This window comes from Mastigoproctus giganteus, chromosome 5 (genome assembly GCF_048544385.1).
Source record: "Mastigoproctus giganteus isolate SK-2022 chromosome 5, ASM4854438v1, whole genome shotgun sequence".
NCBI lineage: Eukaryota > Metazoa > Arthropoda > Arachnida > Uropygi > Thelyphonidae > Mastigoproctus > Mastigoproctus giganteus.
In genome coordinates, this window is record NC_143579.1 from 185656074 (window position 1) to 185671521 (window position 15448).

The 15448-nt window shown below is 34.5% G+C and overlaps 1 protein-coding gene across 1 annotated transcript in view; it reads left to right on the forward strand.

The window, feature by feature from the left end:
* The window catches only part of LOC150085927 (Na(+)/citrate cotransporter-like), a 189690-nt gene that overhangs the window by 91986 nt on the left and 82256 nt on the right, over positions 1-15448 (forward strand). The window contains exon 6 of the mRNA XM_090373586.1: positions 10304-10447. Coding sequence (XP_090229712.1) covers positions 10304-10447 — 144 coding nt within the window. The remainder of the gene's footprint in view (positions 1-10303; positions 10448-15448) is intronic.

Here is a 15448-nt window from a genome sequence, read left to right on the forward strand (position 1 = left end):
CCTCATACTCAGATCTTTTCAACCCGCTGTGGGGAGGACGGCAATTCTACAAACTGTGCTTGCTACATTTCTTGCAAGAAAAATGGTATAATGAAAGCAAGTGGAGGCCAAGCATATTTGCTGAGTTCTGCTGTAAGCTTATGAAGGAATCCCGGGAGTGCAATATAAAGCGGAAATCACGGCCCAACACATTTTAAGCTAGTAAAATTTCACGTTTTGTTAAAATTTGCTAAATGATTTGTTAGTAAACTAAAAATAGTAAAACAAAAATGCTCATTTTCTCGTAAACTAGATATGATAGCAAAACTTTTAAAGGTCATATTTGTTTTCAGCACTAGAAATACATATACTGTATTTTATTGAGCCAAAAAGAAAGTTTACCGTGTTATAATTTTGTATTGCAAACTTTGTATTTTTGCACATTTTGTATTAAAAAAGTATTCAGCGATATGCTGAATAAAAGCAAAAATCACGGCTCAACGCATTTTAAAGCTTGTAATAATTCACGTTTTGTTAAAACTTGCTAAATGATTTGTTACTAGTAAACTTTATTCGTAAACTAATATGATTAGTAAATAACTTTATTAGTAAACTAGTAAAATTTGTAAACTAGTAAAACAAAAATACTAATTTTCTCGAAACTAGATATGATAGCAAAACTAAAGTATTTGTTTACAGCACTACAAATACATATATTTTATTATGAGCCAAAACGAAAAAAAAAAAAAAGAAAAAAAGTTTACCGTGTTATAATTTTGCATTGCAAACAAATCGCTGCATAATAAAGCCCATAGCTATATTTCTTGCTCACAATAATTCAATTTGAAAATCCCATAGTAGCAACAGTATAACAGGTACTTACAGATAAAACGTGATCATCTCTTCCGATGATCACATCCCAAGCTCACACTTTCCGATTCAAGAAATTAAACTAATCACTTTGAGTACTGAACCGTTATAACTTTCAAGTGTTTCTTAATATCTTCGCCTTTATCCATTAACTCACTTTTGCTAATAATTATGCAGACGACTATCATGCCTAGCGCGCTTTGGTTGTTCAGTTTGAACATGCGCACATCGGCAGTCACATAAAATCTTCTACAGAACTAATCTTCTAATTTGAGACAAATGTAATGAAAATGATATATTTATTTCAGATATTTAAAATGACGGCGTTTTATAATTTCCTCAGTCAATTTTACTTAACTGTAATTTATTAATAAGTGCTTTACAAAGTATACACAGGAGGCTGTTAGTCTGTTGCTATCAGAGTAACAGCCTCTTGTTTATTCTACAGAATTTATTTAGTCAATTAAACTAAATAAATATAACTACAGAATCGATTTAATCAATATTATTATTATTAGCCCTATGTTGCAAGGAAGCCTGAGGCTTATGCTGCACCAGCCAAAAAAAAAATTTCTGAATTATCCTGAGAGAGAGAGAAAACAAGAGTCAGAAGTAGAAGGGAATCACTAAGAAAGAAAAGAATGATGATACATGGGTGTGCTCAGGAACCAGGGTGTGCCAAGCCCATACTCATCAGATGTGAGCCCCTGGGGTTGATAAATAAATATAATTATAATAAAAATTGATTTATTAAATATTTCCATGTTTATTAAATATGGAATTATTTAATGTTTATTAAATATGGAATTAATGCATAGTTCTTTTATAATTTTATCGTTTAACTCTCAGTAAAATCTCTTTAACTACTATGGGTACCTCTAGAAGAAGAGGCGGGGTTTGCTCTTCTTTTTTCTAGACACAGCTGTATCGAGCATGGTAGCGCACTAGAAACGCATTTTTTTATGTTATCTGTACGTGTAATTGATTGTGGGCAAAAAAAGTTCCGGGGATGGCCAAGCACAATAACAGTGACAGATCTAGATATAACTGTGGAGCAGAACGATTTTGAACACAAAATTTGGTTTTGATTTATACATTTCTCCAGCGGCGTAACTATGTCAATGCAGCCAATGCGGTGCATCGGGGCCCACAACCGAAAGGGGCCCACTGCTCTCCTGCCCGAAACAGGAAAAAAAAAAAAAAAAAATGAATTGAGTAAAAATATAAGTTTTTTTAGTTATGTTTATGATAAAATTTACTATGTCTACGAACAATAATTTTTTTCACACGAAGTATGTTTATTGCACAGCACAAGCGAAACTGCAGTGAATAGAGGTGAAATGGTTGGTATTAGCATAGATACTGCTTCCATGGCATTTTTTAAGGATTTGTGACTACGGGGATCAAAGTCAAATAGGGGCCCACTTATTGGGGGTATAGGCCCATTTAAAATAATAGTGAAAATTTTGATTTTGTGTTAACCACCGTTCTGAGAGAGAAAATCTTGTCGAGTATTAATTCAACATCAACGACTTTGCAAAGAACGAATATGGATATTGGTCAAGCTGCATTGGGCATAGAAACATTATGTAATCAAGTGAAAATATTAAGAAATGAATTTGAAAATATCGTCAAAACATCATCTATTGCGCAGAAATGGGGTATACCTTGTCATTTGCAAATGAACGGAGGCGATTTGTTAAGAAACATTTTGATCAATTGGCAGAGGACTACCGATTTGAAAATGCAGAACTGTTCTTTAAAGTTAACATTTTTTATTGTGTAACTTATTGATTACCCAACTGCACAAAAGGTTTCAAGGGCTAAACATTTTCTGACTTGTTTGCATTTCTTACTCCAACTCAATTAATCCAAATAGATGAAAATTCCATTATAAAAAACACAGAAAAGTTGCAAAAGAAATTTCAAGCGCTTTTTAGAATCATTTTCAATGCAATTACTACTTTGCGTCAAGTCACTAAAAAGTGAAATTGCAAAAATTAAAGCTATTCGCGAATTTGCAGAACTAGTCTTAGTAAAATACTACGATATGAGTGCTAGATTTTCGGAAGTGTGCTCCTTATTGATATTATTTTTGACAATTTCGGTTAGTATATCAGCCGCGGAACGCTCTTTCTCGAAATTAAAATTAATTAAGGAGTCCTTATGTGCTGTAATGTAATAACTAGATCGTATATATAGCTAAGCGGATTACTATGAGGTGAGTGCTGAAAGTTAAGCTAAGCTATATATACGATCTAGTAATATACTACTTCATTTAATTTTCAGAATTTATTTTTAAATTTACAGAATTTATTTTTAAATTTACAGAATTTAATATTATTTTTGTTTTTATATTGTATTGATAAAGATTTTAAATACACGTCTACCGTTGTATTGTTATTTTTTTTTATTTTTACCAAAACAAATATTTTCAGGGGGCCCACACTAAACTTTGCATTGGGACACACTTTTTTAGTTACGACGCTGCATTTCTCTTAAAATTATTCCTGGCGCGTTATAACCTTCGATGTTTTTGCGCCATAAAAAAAAAAACGAATATCAAATCAAATGAAAATCTCCTGAAATTTTAAGAGAGAGAGAAATTCTCCTCCTGAGTAATGTTCGGTGGAAAGAAAGCAACAAAAAAAAAAAAAAAAAAAAATCGGGTGGCTCCCCTCTCCAACCCAAACTTTATTTCTCAGGCTAACCTTATTTATCACAATTGTAAATTTAATTTGTTAATTGTTCTACCGCAACAACTGTACTGTGTACACACCATACACATTAGTTGCATATAAAATTTTTCCCGAACGGCATTTTGTTTGTATGTCAATGCTAAGTGGTGTTTTATTTTTTAGTACAGTACAGTACATTTTATGATCCAAAAAGAAATTTACTTGTGAATTTGTTCTCTTATTAATTCTGTTTTATGTTTCCTACGTGCGTAAGAGATTCCCTTCAGTTACTATATTACGATCAAGTTTTTTGTTATTGCTATTATTGGTGTGGAGTGTGGATAAAAATCGATTAAAATTCCTTTTTGTATAATTTCATTAGCATCAGTAGAGGCATACGATGCAAGAAAGCAAGCTGAGCAGCATCAGCCAAAAAAAAAAAAAAATCCTCCCATTTTACCCCTCCATTCATTCCAAATGCCTGTCCAGCTCAGCCTTAAATTTATTTAGGCTATCAACTTCCACAACAAAAGATGGAAGTCTGTTCCACCAATCAACTACCTGCTGGCTGAAAGCAAATTTCTGTACATCTATTCTACAGCCGTATTTCCTCAATTTAAATCTGTGCCCCCTCAGGTTCTTAATCTGAGAAAGAGGAAGAATCCCATCAGCATTCAGCTTGTTCAAGCCTTTCTTCATAAGAGCACCCCTTTGTTCCCCTCATCAGTCTTGTTACCCTTCTCTGTACTCATTCCAGCAACTCTACATCGTTCCTAAAATGAGGCTTCCAGATCTGTATGCAGTACTCAAGGTGTGGCCTGACCACTGCCTTTTATACAAAGGGGATAATCACCTCCTTATCCCTGCTAGCAAAATTCCTGTATATCATTGACACGATCCTGGGGCCTGTTCTGGCAGCCTGTCTGCACTGATCAGAAAACTTCATATTTGACGGTACAGTTACCCCCAGGTCTCTTTCGTTTTCCACTTCCCCGAGTGTAACACCACATGGTTGGTACATTTCTCTGGGGTTACTACTTCCCATATGCAGTACTTTGCATTTATCAATGTTAAACTTCAGTTGTCACTTCTCAGCCCATTTGCCCAACTTATCTAGATCCAGTTGGAGTAGCATACTGTCTTTACTGTCGTTAACCCTGCCAACCTTTGTATTATCTGCAAACTTGGACATTAAACCTGATATACCTTCATCAATATCATTGATAAATGTACAAAACAACAAGAGGTGTGTTAGTGAAAAACAAAGTTGTTGTTAATTATAGGATATATTGTTATGTATTAATCAGATATTAAAAAAAATGTCTGATTAATACATACCAATATGATTAATTAATACATACAAAAAATGATATACTTTAAAAAATAAATTTTATTTAATAAAAAGAAAATGGTAAAATTTCCAAGTTTCATTTAGATTTTGAAAATTAGTGGACGAAATTCATCTACAAATATTGGTAGCAATCTTTCTAATCCATAGTCTTATTCTATATTCTGAGAAAAGCCGAGTGGACAGGGATAGGTGTATATAGATGCCCCACACGTGCTTTGAGTGACCGATGTTCAAGCCTGTGACTGCTAAATATGGTGCCGTTTCTCGTATTCTCTTATCTAGTGAACTCCTCTGACCGTGTGGTTATTTTGGAGTATAAATGGAAAGTTTATTTATTTATTTATTATTTAATTTCACCCAACTAGATGTAATGTAGGGGAGAGCAGGCTAAGTTTGAACTATGGGCAATTTTGAACATTCGTCATTTCTTCTCACCAGTTCAGTGTGAAATTTCTGGCCTACTCCATGAATATTGGCAAAACTAAAGGACATTTTAGTTACCTATTTCCTATCATTTCACCTGTGTTGTTGACAAAGTCAACATTGTGTTTAAGTTAGCATAAACAGGGTAGTTTGTGCATAAATTTTTTGGTGTCTTCTCTTGTATGCTGTAGGTCTTTAACGACCGATTGGTTAGTATTTTTAATGGTTTTATAATAAATGCAGACTTAAGAATTTATTAAGGAGTATTTTTGCTAATGGTGCCAATGCCATATGGGGCAGATTTGAACATGTTCAAAACTACGCTACCCTTTAAATTCAGCTCATTTCTCTGAACGAAACATTGACCTCTAATACTGTACTTGTGTATATAATAATTTTAAATGTTATGCTTAAACATTTATATTTTAAATGTGATATAAATCCAATAACGGGCTAATGTAATAGGGTATTGCACATGTGTTGCCAGCCACAGGCTCCAAATGGAGTTAAAGACTTAGAATAACTGAATTTATAATTTATTTTAAAAATATGGCAGTTATTATTATTTAGATCAATTATTATAAAAGCCAATCTTTTATGTAAACATCCATTTCATGGAAAATAATTTAGTAATTTTTTTTATAATTGAAATAATAAATTTCTCTTCCCATAAATGAATTGCCTACTACCAGTATCTTAATGAATACTGTAGTAGGTAATGAATTATAATACTGTGACTCAATTACAGTGACATTCAATACAATACTTGCATTGGTGAAGGGGAGAGAGTGGGAGTACTATGTAATTCAAAAATCAATTACCTGCTACTAATGCCTCCCCCCCATTCTGAATGCAATGTTCAGTATCCAGATATCCAGGACCTTAACTAGGAGGATAGGTAGTCACGTGCCCTTATTGACAAATTTAATCTTTCATTCAATCCATTTTCTTTACTAAATTCTAATGTTTTATATCCCCATGCTATTAGGTCCAAAGAGCAAAGAAAGATTCCACTGTTCTTACTCCTCCTATTTCTCCTTCAGGCCCTCCATTTTCCTTTCCTACCCGAAGTGATACAAAGGAATGCCCCATGAGTATAAAATTTTCCATGGAGCACTTCTAAGTACTCCTTGAAGATTTTTTTAAAAAGTAATCTTCAGGTCATCTCTTCTGATGGGAGGTTTCTTCAGTTTTTATGATGAACATGAGGTTAACTCCAGGGGGCTCACATCTGGTGAGTATGGGCTTGGCACACCCAGGGTCCTGAGCTGGATATCATCATTCTTCTCTTTCTTGGTGATTCCCTTCTACTTCTCTCTCTCTCTCTCTCTCGGGGTAATTCAGAAAATTTTTTTTCTGGCTAGTGCAGCATAAGCCTCAGGCTTCCTTGCACCATATGGCTATATAATAATAATAAAAATCATTTGAAATGATTTAACTTTGAGTTAAATAATACTTCCTTCTTGGAATCAATGTCATTTGAAATTTTGTGTGTGTGTTTGGTTTCATTTATGATTCATTTATTCTAACATGACTTAGGTGTTTCAAGTTGTTATTTTTTTTTTTTTCTGATGTATTGATATGTGCATTTGTTTTGCATTACAAGGCTAGGATCTTGAACTAGAAGCTTTGCTTAGTTCATTTGTTGATTGTATTTATATTGATGTTACAATTTTGATTGTATTATACCCAATTTCACAATAAAAAAAAAAGGGCAATTATTCTCAAATGCTTTCCTTTTGTATTGTGAAATGAGGTATAACAGTTATTAACTTATAGTCTGGAGAAGAAAGTCTAAAGTTTATCATGGTTGCAATGGCACAGTGCCAAGGTTAGTGCATGTCAACCAAGGTACAATAGGCAAAGGCACAATAGTTAAGTGATTTAATGTTGTAAGTTCATGTGATATGCTTAACTGGAAAGAAGGGGGTGCACTTTGAATAATGGGCTTGGATATGGAAATATGTACTTTTGAATAGCTGCCTGGGTCACAGAAATACCTTTTCCCAGATCTGTAACAGCATTTCAATTACTTGTTTCCACACATGTCTGGGATAGCAGTAGTAGCATCTTAGTTGATGTGCTGCATGTATACTACCTTTCACACATAGCCAAAATAAAAAAAATTCAGTGAAGAGTAAAGCATCACCATATTTTTGTCTGAGAGATGCGATGCACCTACATTATAATAGCCAGTGTCTGTTTAGTAAAAGGTACAAAGTAATGTAATATGTAATGTTATTAAAATTTGATCCTCCAGTATCCATTGTGGAGAAGTCTTATTACAGAAAATGTTTGTTTTAGCATGCTCAAAGAACACTGATAAAAATGGAGATACCTATCTAATAAAGGGAATTCGTGTCAGAGCTCCCTTTCAGGTATAGAAACACATCATTTTCTGAAGTATCTACAAACATATTGCTGCTTATTTATTCAGCAGATAAGGTATCATCCTCTCACCTCATCAAACATCAATGGAGAAAACATAAATCTTGCTTATTTTCTGTGATTGATACTTAATAAACAGTTTCTCCTCCCATAAATGAATTACTACAATACATCCCCCCACATGGATGTAGTGATCAGTATTGAGGACCTCAACCACAAGGCTGGGTAGTCACATACCCCAATTTCCAAGTGGGAACTTTAATTTTACCTTCAATCCCTTTCTTTCTTTAGTTAATTGTAACATATTTTATCTTCCTGTGCTTTTGGGACCCCAAAGGGAAAAGGAAGAAACTACTACCTTACCATAGTTTGTTGTGAAATCAATATTGCAGTTTGAATATGTACAATCCTAAATTTGTGCCCTCAAATTATTTATTTGGCTTCTAAAGAAAGCTTCAAAAAATGCATTTAACACATTTTTGTGTTAAATTCCATTTAATATTTGGGTGAGAGAAGTGAACTCAGTATTGTGAGTTCATCACTTGTTTTCGTTGCTTCTTTGGAGAGGTCAGTTTAAGTCCTGCTTGAGACTATAGAAATTCTTGAAATTAAAGAGGCCTGTGGTACCAGGTTACATATATGAGAAAGAAATTCATTCTTTCTTTCTCATAGGAATTCTTGATTATCTCTTCAATTGGAGTTATAGTCATTTGATCTTAAGTGGAGTAAGTAGGGTTCCCCTATGTATTATTCTAAGTTTTTTAACCTGCACATAAAGCAGATTGGACTGAATTGGACAGTGGCATTATATGGCTTAAGTTGCTGATGGCCTGTAAAATCAGCCAACCAATCGCTAGAGCAGTAATTCCCAACCAGTGTGCCATGACCCTTTTCAAGTGTGCCATGAGATTAGGAAAAATTCTAATGAGTTGAATGGCAATCATTATTTTGGTGTGCCATTAATATTCATCTTTTAACTTAGAGTGTGACTTGAGTGACAAAAGATTGGGAACCGCTGCTCTAGAGTGACCCTTGGCAATCTGCTAATTGCTGCACATTTTGTCATTGTGCATGCTAGTCCTTGAAGAGCTCTGAAATAGGCAGTTGTGCAGAAGTAATCTATCATCCATGCTGTATCAGTGACAAGCACCCCATAGACATCTACATTCATGACCCCTTTAAAATTCATTAAATCACTGTATATATTTATCAGTGGTTGCTGTACTTGACATTGCAAAAGTCAATCTATCACTAAATGCTACCTGACACATCAGTCTTTTACAATGCAGGTACAGTACTGGCATATACATTACCTTGACATATACAGAGTGTGTCAAAATATTTTGGGACTGATTTTATATCTTGAAATTGTAGCATCACAGCAAGTTGCAACTTGTCGCAACATGTTTTATGACTCATCTAGACATAGTAACACGTGATTACAGTCAGTCTAAATTAGCTCATGTTGAATACAAAGTGTTGAATAAATAAAATGTTTTGTTGCATTTTAAAATGAGTGATTTTACTGAGCAGGTACATCAAATTTTATTTAAATCACAGAAAGTGTAACAAGCTTGATGAAATATTGAAAACAGCTTTCAGAGAAAATGCTGTGTGTTGTCTGAAGACTTTTCAGAGGCTTGTCAAGTTTAAAGAAGGCCACTTTCAAAGATGATCTGGCTACCCTTCAACTTCACTCACTCACTCACGTTTGCTACCTGATCAGGAATAATCAACATTTAACTATCTATAAAGCTGATAGTGAAATTTGCATTTCTTATTGGAAATACAAATTTTTAGTCAATTTTAACAGAAGATTTAGAAATGCGACTCATTTCAGTCAAGGCCTTACTACCTCACTGATGATCATAGTGAGTAGTAAGCACTCACATGTTAGGATCTTCGTCAGTGTTCTACTGACCTGTACTTTGTTTCTTCCATTATTAATGGTGATGAATCATGAGTGTATGACTGCAACCTGGAAACAAAGGCTCAGTCCTTTTAGTGGAAGACTCCATCTTCTCCAAGGCTCAAAAAAAGCAAGATAATCGCAATGAAATGTGAAGATCATGCTTATCATATTTTTTGACTCAGTGCATTGTTCTTTATGAATTTGTCCTATGCATGATCAGACATTTTGGACCAGAAATACTACAAAACTGTTGTATGGTGGAATTTTCCTTGCACCATTCCAATGCCCCTGCATACTCAGCTCTTTCCGTTCAAGAAATTCTTGCAAAGCGCTTCATCACTGTGATCCTCCATTTTTTTTCCAAACTTCAAGCTCAGCTGAAAGGTCACAAATTTGCAATAACTGAAGAAATTATTCAGTGTGCTGCAGGAACTAAAGAAGCCTATCAGAAATGTTTCTAGATGTTGCTAACACATTTGGAATCAGTGTATACATTTTCAAGGCAACTATTTCAAAGGAGATTCATCTAAATAACCAGTATACTTTATTTTCCGAAGTATTACTTCAGTCCCTGAAGTTTTTAATCATTTGTATTTAAATGCATGTGATTATTTACTTGCACACAACTACTGATAGTGCCACATTGTATGTTCATTTTTAAGTAGGTATGTGTTTTGAAATTGTATTTGAATTGTTTCATAGGTCTGCCCTCACAAAGCCAAAACAAGTGGATAAAAATCTACACAAAGCACTTCTTCTAAGTGTTGCTTTTGCAGCTAATTGTGGAGGTACAGGAACAATAATTGGATCTGGGCCAAATCTAGTTTTGAAAGGTCTTGTGGAAGAGTAAGTCTCTCTCTCTCTCTCTCTCGACATTATTTTCAATCATGTTGACATAATGGCAATAGTATATTAACTGACTTAATGAACTCTATTAACCCAGTACGTATTGGCTTGAAAGTGGAAAAGTGAATAACTGAACTTGGCAGTTGCTATCAGTCACATGCACAATATATGTATAAAATAATTTATTACCATCCAATAAGGTAAGGACAATATTGCAATGCAACCAAGCTAGAGGAGTTTAAATAAGTTAAATGATAATAACAACATATGAAATAAGTAAGTGTACCTTTAACAAAGGAATAAAATACAGTCAAACTTGGTTAAAACGAGCACGAAAATAGCAAGATCACGGCTGTAAAGAGCAAAAAGCCATAATGATTTTAATTTATGTATATTCCCATACAGTCGCTCACTGTTATAATGAGCATACTGCATGGATATACTGAATAAATTTTGGTAACTATGCAAACATTCTTAATTGCTCGAGTAGGCAAAAAGACCCAATTCTTGGAATAGACGAAAATGAAAAGGGCAACTTAGCTTTAGGACCACCTGCATTGGATTAGTGGCTGATTTATGACCTTGTCCTTCCGGGGACAGGGGCTATACAATAGTGCATTGGCATTCTGCTTGTCGCATTACCCTATTTACGGATTGTCTAAGAATTTTGGAAGTGCGACTTCTAAGAACGTTGTATGCATTTCGAGACTTCCAAGAATTTTATATGCAGATCACTTTATCATTTTAAAGTAAAATCAGTTAGAAATGAACCCTTCCTTTGGAAACATGTCTCCTAACAAAAGAAAGTATCTCTCAATTCGTGAAAAAGTTGAAATTATTCGTGAGTTAGAACATGTTGCAAAAAATCTTGAAGTGTGTAAAAAGTTTTCTTTGTCCTCTTCAAGTGTATTGACATTGTGGAAGAATAAAGATGTTTACATATTGGCACTGGAAAAGAACATAACCGACAAAAAAAAAAAAAAAAAAAATTTAGAAAGTGAGAGGTTACAAACATTGATGAAGCATTGCTTCAAAGTTTCATCACACAAAGAAGTGCTGGGTTTTCAATAGACGGTGCGATCTTGAAGGCTAAAGCGGAAAAATTTGCTAAACAATTTGGACATGACAATTTTGTGTGTGACAACGGTTGGCTGGATCGATTTAAAAATCAACATAACATCGTTTATGCAAAAAGTAGTGGAAAAATTCGATCTGCAGATCCAATAATGGCAAATGAATGGATTGACCGTGTTTGGGCAGAAATCAGGAAGGATTTCAATGACAAAGACATCTACAACAGTTGTACTACTGAAACAGGATCTAGAAAATTTGGGCAGATGGGCCAAGAAGTGACAACATCAAAGTACTGCATATGGGATAGAAGTAACCCCAGAGGCACTTACCAACTGTGTGGTACTACACTTAAGGCGGTAGAAAATGAAAAAGACCTGGGAGTGATTGTGCAGTCAAATATGAAGTATTCTGAGCAATGCAGACAGGCTGCCAGAGCAGGTCATGGGGTATGGTCAATGATATACAGGAATTTTGCTAGCAAGGAAAAGGAGGTGGTTGTCCCTTTGTATGAGGCAATGGCCAGGCCTTGAGTACTGTGTACAGGTCTGGAGGCCTCATTTTAGGAAGGATGTAGAGTTGCTTGAGCATGTACAGAGAAGGGCAACAAGGTTGGTGAGGGGAATGAAGGGATCCTCTTACCAAGAGAGGCTTAAGTTCTGTGAATTGTAGCAGTTGGAGACTAGGCACCTTGGAGGTGATCTGATTGAGGTGTATAAGGCCTTGAATGGATTGAGCATGCTGAATTCTGATGGGATTCTTCTGCTAGCTCAGATTATGAACCTGTGGAGGCACAAATTCAAATTGAGGAAAGACAGTTGTAGAATAGATATGTGGAAATTTGCCTTTAGCCAGTGGGTGGTTAATTGCTGGAACAAACTTCCACCTGTTGTGGAAGTTGATAGCTTAAATAAATTCAAGGAAGAACTGGACAAACTTTTAGAGGGAATGGTTGTGTGAAATTGTTTTTTTTTTTATTTTTTTATTTTGGTTGATGCTACATAAGCTCATATGCTTGCTTTCTTGTAACACATATCTCTACTACTACTACAACAACGCCAACGAAACAGGACTTTTTTATAATTTGACACCTGACAATACATTTAAATTCAACGGGGTAAAATGTGTTGGTGGAAAAAAATCAAAGGCTCGCTTGGCAGTACTTGTATGCGCAAATATGACAGGAACTGATAAAAAAAAAAAATGTTTGTTATTGGAAAATCGTTAAAATCTTGGTGTTTCAAAAACATAAGGAAACTTCCTGTGGATTACACTGCAAACAAGAAAGATTGGATGACTTCAGATATTTTTCAGCAATACTTAAATGATTGGAATAAGGAGCTATTCAAAAAGAAGAAAAATATTTTATTGTTAGTTGATAACTGTCCTGCACATCCCCAGATTCAAAATTTGTCCAAGATTATGCTAGTGTTTGCGCCTCCCAATGCGACATCAATTTTACAACCAATTGACATAGGTGTAATCAAGAGTTTGAAAGGATTTTATAGAAGATTTCTATATCTGACCAGTCAAAGAGAACAGAAACTTACCGAGTCTATATCAATATTGGATGCTATAAATTTATTGAATGATGTGTGGAACAACGTTACTTCGACAACCATATTGAATTGCTTCAAGAAATCAAAGTTAAATTCAAACGAAATTTCAATTGTAGATGAAGAAGATGGAAATGAAGAAAACAACTTACCATTATCCGAATGGTTGATATGTAACGACATTGTAGGTTTTAATACAGATAACATCAATGAATTTGTATGAGTCTATGACAACTTGTTAATTAGTGGTCTTTCTGCAGAGAGTGACAGTGCAGATGCTGTGCTTAACAAAGACGATAACAACGATGGTAAAGACATTGATTGATGATGATATGATGACAATTGAAAGTGAATCAAAATCACAGCTGACAATCTCACAAACTCAAGGTGCAATGGACATTTTAGTCAATTTTTTTGAAGCAACAGGCAAGTAATGAGATTTTTAATGCATTGATTGTTTTAAGGGGAAGCTTATGAAATATCAAAATGAAATCTTTAAAATAAACATCAGTTTTAAGATTCATAAATAAAGACTAATTGAAATCATGTTTATTACTATATTTCATGTTTTCTGTAATTAAAAACAATACTAAATAGTATTGTTTTTAATTACAGAAAAATAAATTGCATTTAGTATTAAGTGTATGGTTTTAAAATTACAGACGAATAAATTGCACTTAATATTAAGTGTATTGTAGTTTATACAAGCATATTAATACAAATAATATGTAGGTGTATACAGTACTTATATTATTTTTCTCTTTAATATTTGTTTTGTTTTTTGAATCTCTTTTTTTCAAGTTATTGAGAATTTAAAAAAATAGGAGATAGATTTAACTCATCACTGATATAAAGTGTTCATTGTTTAATGGCCCCAGGGGTTTCCCCATCTCCGCTATCACTGATATAGCGGGTAACAGTTATATCGACGAAATTTTGTCGGTCCCTTGATGCTCGTTATAACCAAGTTGAACTGTAAAATAAAAATGCAATTAGAGTTGTAAAATATAACTAAAAATGTAACTACATTAAATAAAAATGTAGCTATGCACTACAAAGGTATGAAAAGCACTTCAACCTTTGCAGGGCTGGGCACAAATATGGAGGCCTCATTTTAGGAAAGATGTAGAGCTGCTGAAACGAGTACTGAAAAGGGCAAAGAAGATTGCTGATGGAACAGAAAGTATTTAATGTTAAAGGACCACTTTGGAGTGCAGCCAAGTCCTGGGACAATGTACCCAAGGATACTTTGATAAACGGCTGGCATAAACTAGGGCCATCTAACTTATTTCTTGACAGTGATGATGATTCTACTTCACACTTGGCTACTTCACATGACAAAAGGTTTGTCATGTGAAATAGCCAAGTCTCTTTATGAAGGGGCTATACAAGAGTTTATAAACATTGATGGTGATGCTCCAGTTATGCTTCAACTCACTGATAGTGAAATTGTAGATATGGTAATGAATGCTGGTGGTGGTGATGACAGATGGTGATGACAGTGCACTGAAAGAAGATAGTGTCTATATATAGGTTCATCAGCCTGACTGAGGAACTGATTCAGGGAATGAAGCAAAAGAGCGTCATCAGTGAACAGTATATTATTATTATTATTATTATTATTATTATTAGCCATATGGTGCAAAGAAGCCTGAGGCTTATACTGCACCAGCCAAAAAAAAAAAAAATCCTGAGTTACCGTGAGAGAGAGAGAGAGGAATCACCAAGAAAGAGAAGAATGATGATATCCAGCTCAGGACCCTAGGTGTGCCAAGCCCATACTCACCATATGTGAGCCCCTAGGGTTAAAAGACACGACAAGGATGGAATAATGTGGATGTATAAAATACAAGAGGTTTCCATTAAAGAAAAACCAAAGTATATGAAACAACAGAATCTGCAGGACATATTTCCAAAGGTCAACCAGAAACTTTCAAGTAAAGTTTAGCCTGAGCCTCAGCCTCAACCTTCAACCTCCAATACCTGTGCTTCTTCCCTTGCTGTACCTGTCACCCCAGATGTTGAATTGTCTTCAGATGAAGATTAGTGGATTAATATTGATTAAACAGACCCTGCTTTAGTGTAATTAAGGCCTGTAAGTTTGATTTCTATGCCTGGGAAAATAATGGAGTCAGTAGTTAAGAATTAATGCAAGATCATCTCAATAGGAATGAAACTATAAAGCAATCACAGCATGGGTTTGTTAACAGGAGAGCTTGTCTAATTAGCTACTATGAATTCATTAGAAAGGATCCAAAGAATAATTTTTGCATCATATATTTTGATTACAACAAAGCTTTTGATATTGTTTCACATGAATGATTATGATATATATTGGAGAAATGTGGCATTAGCAACAAAGTTGCTGCCATGG